General features: G+C 40.6%; 1 protein-coding gene across 1 annotated transcript in view; it reads left to right on the top strand.

Moving 5' to 3' along the window:
* Positions 1 to 3,129: 3,129 nt before the first annotated feature.
* The window catches only part of LOC143285260 (uncharacterized), an 11,296-nt gene continuing 9,425 nt past the window's right edge, over positions 3,130 to 5,000 (top strand). Inside the window, exon 1 of the mRNA XM_076592518.1 lies at positions 3,130 to 3,202. Coding sequence (XP_076448633.1) covers positions 3,130 to 3,202 — 73 coding nt within the window. The remainder of the gene's footprint in view (positions 3,203 to 5,000) is intronic.

The following is a 5,000-nucleotide window of genomic DNA, read 5'->3' as shown; positions in this document are numbered from 1 at the left end:
GTTTTTTGCATGCGCTAAGTGCATGCTGCACACGGGACCTCGGTTTATCGTCTGACAGGAAATGACTAGCGTCCAGACCACTATTCAAGGTCTAGCGGAGAAGGAGAAAATACTGGCGACTGTGGGATTCCGGCGAATGTGCGCTCAGATTCTCCCGCTTCCGTGGCGGACGGGTTATACCTACCTCTGATGTGCCACCATTCAAGTGTGGGAGGTCTGTTTGGCTTTTCGAATGCGAGTATGAACAAAAATGAACTGTGAAAGTCATTCCTGTTGGAATGAATAGCGTTGGATGTGATACAGAAATGTAACCATCAGAACACCATGGATTAGTGTTTTCAGTTAAGACAGTGTGTGCAGTTACACCTACATCGTCTTTGGTTGAATCGAGTGTTCAAAAAGGAGTACATAATTATGCTGCAGGTCGGTTTGTCGACTCATACATCACTTTATTTTGAGTTTCCGTGTTTGGTGAAGTGAGTGTTGGCTGTACAATATATATCGAGTGTCCCCAAAAAGTGAACTGACCGCTTGTTGACAAGTATTTTCTCAGTGACAGAGAAACCGAATTCATTGAACATTTTCACACAGTAACCTTAGGGTATCATCAGCAAGGCTGCAAAATATCTAAAAGTTCGGATGCAAATTATGCGAGTATTGTCAAATTCAAAACAGCATGTCAAAAAATCCAATATCAGATCTGTGCAATATGCGACCATCATGTTCATGCCAGCTGCCAGGTGTTGGCATCTGTCAACCAGTGTCATCTAATAATAGCCTGTCTGGGTGTCAAGTCTATTGATTTTTGTTGTTGTTGTTGTTTTGTTTTTTGGGTTTGTTTTTGTCGTCTGTATCCAAAAATTCTTTCGTCATTCTTTGCACAGAAGACTTGCTCACTTGTAAATCGCTTGCAACTTCTCTAAGAGATTTGTGGGTCCATGGGTTCTCCTCCTGGGATTGAATCAGTTCCTCAACACGGTCCTTGTTCTCCTCCGAACGTGCTGTCTTTGGGTCTCCCACTGCCAATTTTACGTGCCACTGATCCTGTAGTGCGTATTTTAGCGATAAGTCCGTTTACAGTAACATGACTCCACCCCTTGCCTGGAAATTCCTTTGCGATCCTTCTTCCACCCCAGCCTTTCTCCTTGAAACAGTTTTCAATGGTAACCTTATCACTTTCACTCAAATAGTTGATCCTTCCAAACTCAAACATTGGACAGAACTGGTTTTGGATACAGACGACAATAATAATAATAAAATTTTTTTTAAATCAAATAAAAAAAAATAATCAATAGACTTGACACCCAGACAGGCTATTTTTAGACTGACACTGATTGACAGATGCCAACACCTTGCAGCTAGCATGAACATGATGAAGGTCACATTGCACAGCTCTGGTACTGGATTTTTTGACATGCTGTTTTGAATTTGACAATACTCTCATAATTTGCGTCCGAACTTGTAGATATTCTGCAGACTTGCTGACGATACTCTAAGGTTACTGTGTGAAAATGTTCAATGAATTCGGTTTCTCTATCACCGAGCGGTTCACTTTTGGGAGGGGCACCCGATACATATGTTGTGGGCCTTTCGCTGTCTTGATGAACTCCTACGTTTTGTCCACTGAAAATAGAAGCTGACACAGTTATCAAGGTACACAGACACAGCGGACTGAAAGAGACAGACAGGCATCAGATAGAAGAAACACAGGGACTAGAGAGAGAGACAGGTAGAAAGATTTGATCAGTTCATCGATGTGATAGGAATGACCATGGTTAGTTGGACTGCCGGTAAGCCTACTGACGTGTTTCTGTGTGACCAAGATGCATATAGAGAGTTCATGATAAATAGCTTTTCCAGATTTGGGTCTTCATAAACGGAATTATGAGAGAGTGAGAGAGAGAGACAGAGACAGAGACAGAGAGAGAGACAGAGAGAGACACAGAGAGAGAATACGCAAAGCTCAAACGTGGCTGGAACGATTGAACTGAAGCTATAATACCCATTTCTATGATGGCAACTGATCAAAACGCAGTAAATACATATTCACTATCCATACTGGGTTCTTGGTAAACATTAAAACAAAAAAATGATTGAAATGGATTAAAATTGTGACTGGTCAAAAATAAATCCACCTGTTTCGATGTGAGTGAAATGTGTAACAACGATAACTGAGGAGATTTATCTTGACAGATCGAAGCTTGATTCCCTATGTGATGCTCTCCAACATTCAAATGGAGCGCTTCATTGACGAAACTACAGCACTTACGTCAATCGTGATATGATGTCATTTCGTTTATTTATTATTATCATTATTATTATTAATTTTGTTATGGTCACTGTTACCGTCCGTGTGTGTGTTAATCGCGATAACAGGTGAATTTTTCACAACTAAATCACCGTAAACTCACATGAAGAAAAGTTGTTGTATGAAATGTGTTTCTATCAGCATTTCAATACTTGTTGTTGTTCAGTGTTTTATATATATATATATATATATATATATATATATATATATATAAATGATTATCATCATCATTATACTCTCCCTCCTCTTCATCCTCCTCAGTCCTTCTTCTTATGATGCTTTAACTGGGCTTCTACCACCACCACAACAACCACCACCACAACAACTACTACTACTACTACTATTGCTGCTGCAGCTGACGATGATGATATTATTGTTATCATCACTGATTATCATTATTGATGTTGTTGTTGTTATCCAGCATTGTTATTGTTACTGTAGTTGTTGTTGCTATCAATATCATCATTGTCATCATCATCATCATCATTATCGTTGTATTGCTGCTTTTGTTGTTGTTATTGTTGTCATTATCATTATTATCATTTTATTGTTGTTGCTGTTGTCCGGCAGTTATCATTATCATCATTATCATCACTATGGCATTGCATTGTTGTCGTTGATATTATCGTTATCATCTTCTTCTTTTTTTTTTATTGTTGGTGCTGCTGCTGTCATTATCATCATGATTATCACCATCATCATTATCATTATCATTATCATCAGAAGGACAGGCGCATGATGGGAACAATATTTAAAATGTGTTGTACTGTGCACGATTTCTCTTCCGCCGCAGAGAAAGAGTGACTCCAAGGGCAGACAACATGGCACTCACCAGCAGTGGCAGCACCTCTTACGGCCCCACCACCCTCCTCCCTCCCTTGCCCAAGTTTAATGGTACGGCGCTCGTTCACCCGTGTGTGTGTGTGTGTGTGTGTGTGTAGTGCGTGTGCATGTGTGTGTGTGTGTGTGTGTGTGTGTGTGTGTGTAGTACGTGTGCATGTGTGTGTGCATGTGTGTGTGTGTAGTGTGTGTGTGTGTGTGTGTGTAGTGTGTGTGTGTGTGTGTGTGTGTGTGTAGTGTGTGTGTGTGTGTGTGTGTGTGTGTGTGTGTGCGTGCGCGCGCGCGCGTGTGTAAGTGTGTGCCCGATATGTCTTTTCTGTTTGTTTATCTGTTAATCTGTTTGCCTGTTTGTCGGCGTGCCTGTCTGTCCGTCTCTCTCTCTCTCTCTCTCTCTCTCTCTCTCTCTCTGTGTCTCTTTGTCGGTCTTTGATTCTGTCTCTTCCTGTCTCTTTCTGTCTGTCTGTCTGTCTGTCTGTCTGTCTGTCTGTCTGTCTCTCACCGTGTCTCTTTGTCTGTCTTTGATTCTGTTTTCTTCCTCACTGTGTGTGTGTGTGTGTGTGTGTGTGTGTGTGTGTGTGTGTGTGTCTGTCTGTCTGTCTGTCTGTCTGCCTGTCTCTCTCCCTCGCTGTGTCTCTTTTTCTTTCTTTTTTTTTTCCTTTTCTTTTTTCAAATCAAGCTTGATTTGAAAAAGACAAGAAAAAAAGAGACACACGTGAGATCATTCAATCTCTTTCTTGCAAATTTACTAAGCATCTCTTCCCCATGTGTCTCCATTTCTCCAATTTCTTGCAAATCTGTGAAGCATCTTCTCCCATACGTACATGTGTACCCATTCAATCTCTTTGTTTCAAATTTGTCAAGCACCTCTTCCCATAGGTACACGTGTCACCATTATGTCCATTTCGTTCTTGCAAATCAGTCATGCACCTCCTTCCAGAGACACATGTGACTTCATTCAATCTCTTTTTTTTTTTCTTTTTTTTCAAATCAAGCAAGCACCTCCTCCTGTTGGTACACGTGTCCCCATTCAATTTCTTTTTTTTTTTTCTTTTTTTTTTCTTCTTCTTTTTTTCTTTTTATTTCAACTCAAGCAAGCATCTCCTTCCGCAAGTACATGTGTCCCTATGTAATCTCCTTTTTTTCCCTCTTTTTTTTTTTTTCTTTTTTTTTTTTTTGGCAAATTAATTAAGCACCTCCTCCAATAGGTACTTGTATCCCCATTCAGTCTCTTTCTTGCAAATCAAGCACCTCCTCCCATAGGTACATGTGTCCCCATGCAATCTTTTTCTGTTTTTATTTGTTTGTCTTTGTTGGGGATTTGTTTTTGCTTTTTTTTTTCTTTTCTTTTTTTTTTTAATCAAGCAAGCACCTCCTCCTATAGGTACATGTGTCCCCATTCCGTCCCTTTCTTGCAGATCAGTCAAGCACCTCCTCCCATAGGTACATGTGTCCCCATTCAATTTCTTGTAAATCAGTCAAGCACCTCCTCCCGTGGGTACATGTGTCCCCATGCAATCCTTTTTTTTGTTTTTGCTTGTTTGTTTGAAAATCAAGCAAGCACCTGCTCCCATAGGTACATGTGTACCCATTCAGACCCTTTCTTTCTGGCTAAAGAATCGATTGTGGGATGCCAACTGCACGTTTTCATTCCTCAGTCTTCTGACAAGCGACCTCAAGGATTAAATCCTTTGTTTGTTTGTTTGTTTGTGTGAGTGTGTGTGAGTGTGTGTGTGTGTGTGTGTGTGTGTGTGTGTGTGTGTGTGTGTGTGTGTGTGTGTGTGTTGTTGTTGTTGTTGTTGTTGTTGTTTTCTGCACGCCGTCTCAGTCAAGCATTTCCTCTCACACAGGTACT

Source organism: Babylonia areolata, chromosome 8, assembly GCF_041734735.1.
Source record: "Babylonia areolata isolate BAREFJ2019XMU chromosome 8, ASM4173473v1, whole genome shotgun sequence".
Taxonomy (NCBI): domain Eukaryota; kingdom Metazoa; phylum Mollusca; class Gastropoda; order Neogastropoda; family Buccinidae; genus Babylonia; species Babylonia areolata.
Note: the sequence above shows the minus strand (reverse complement) of the source record. Positions and strands in the feature narration are given on the sequence as shown.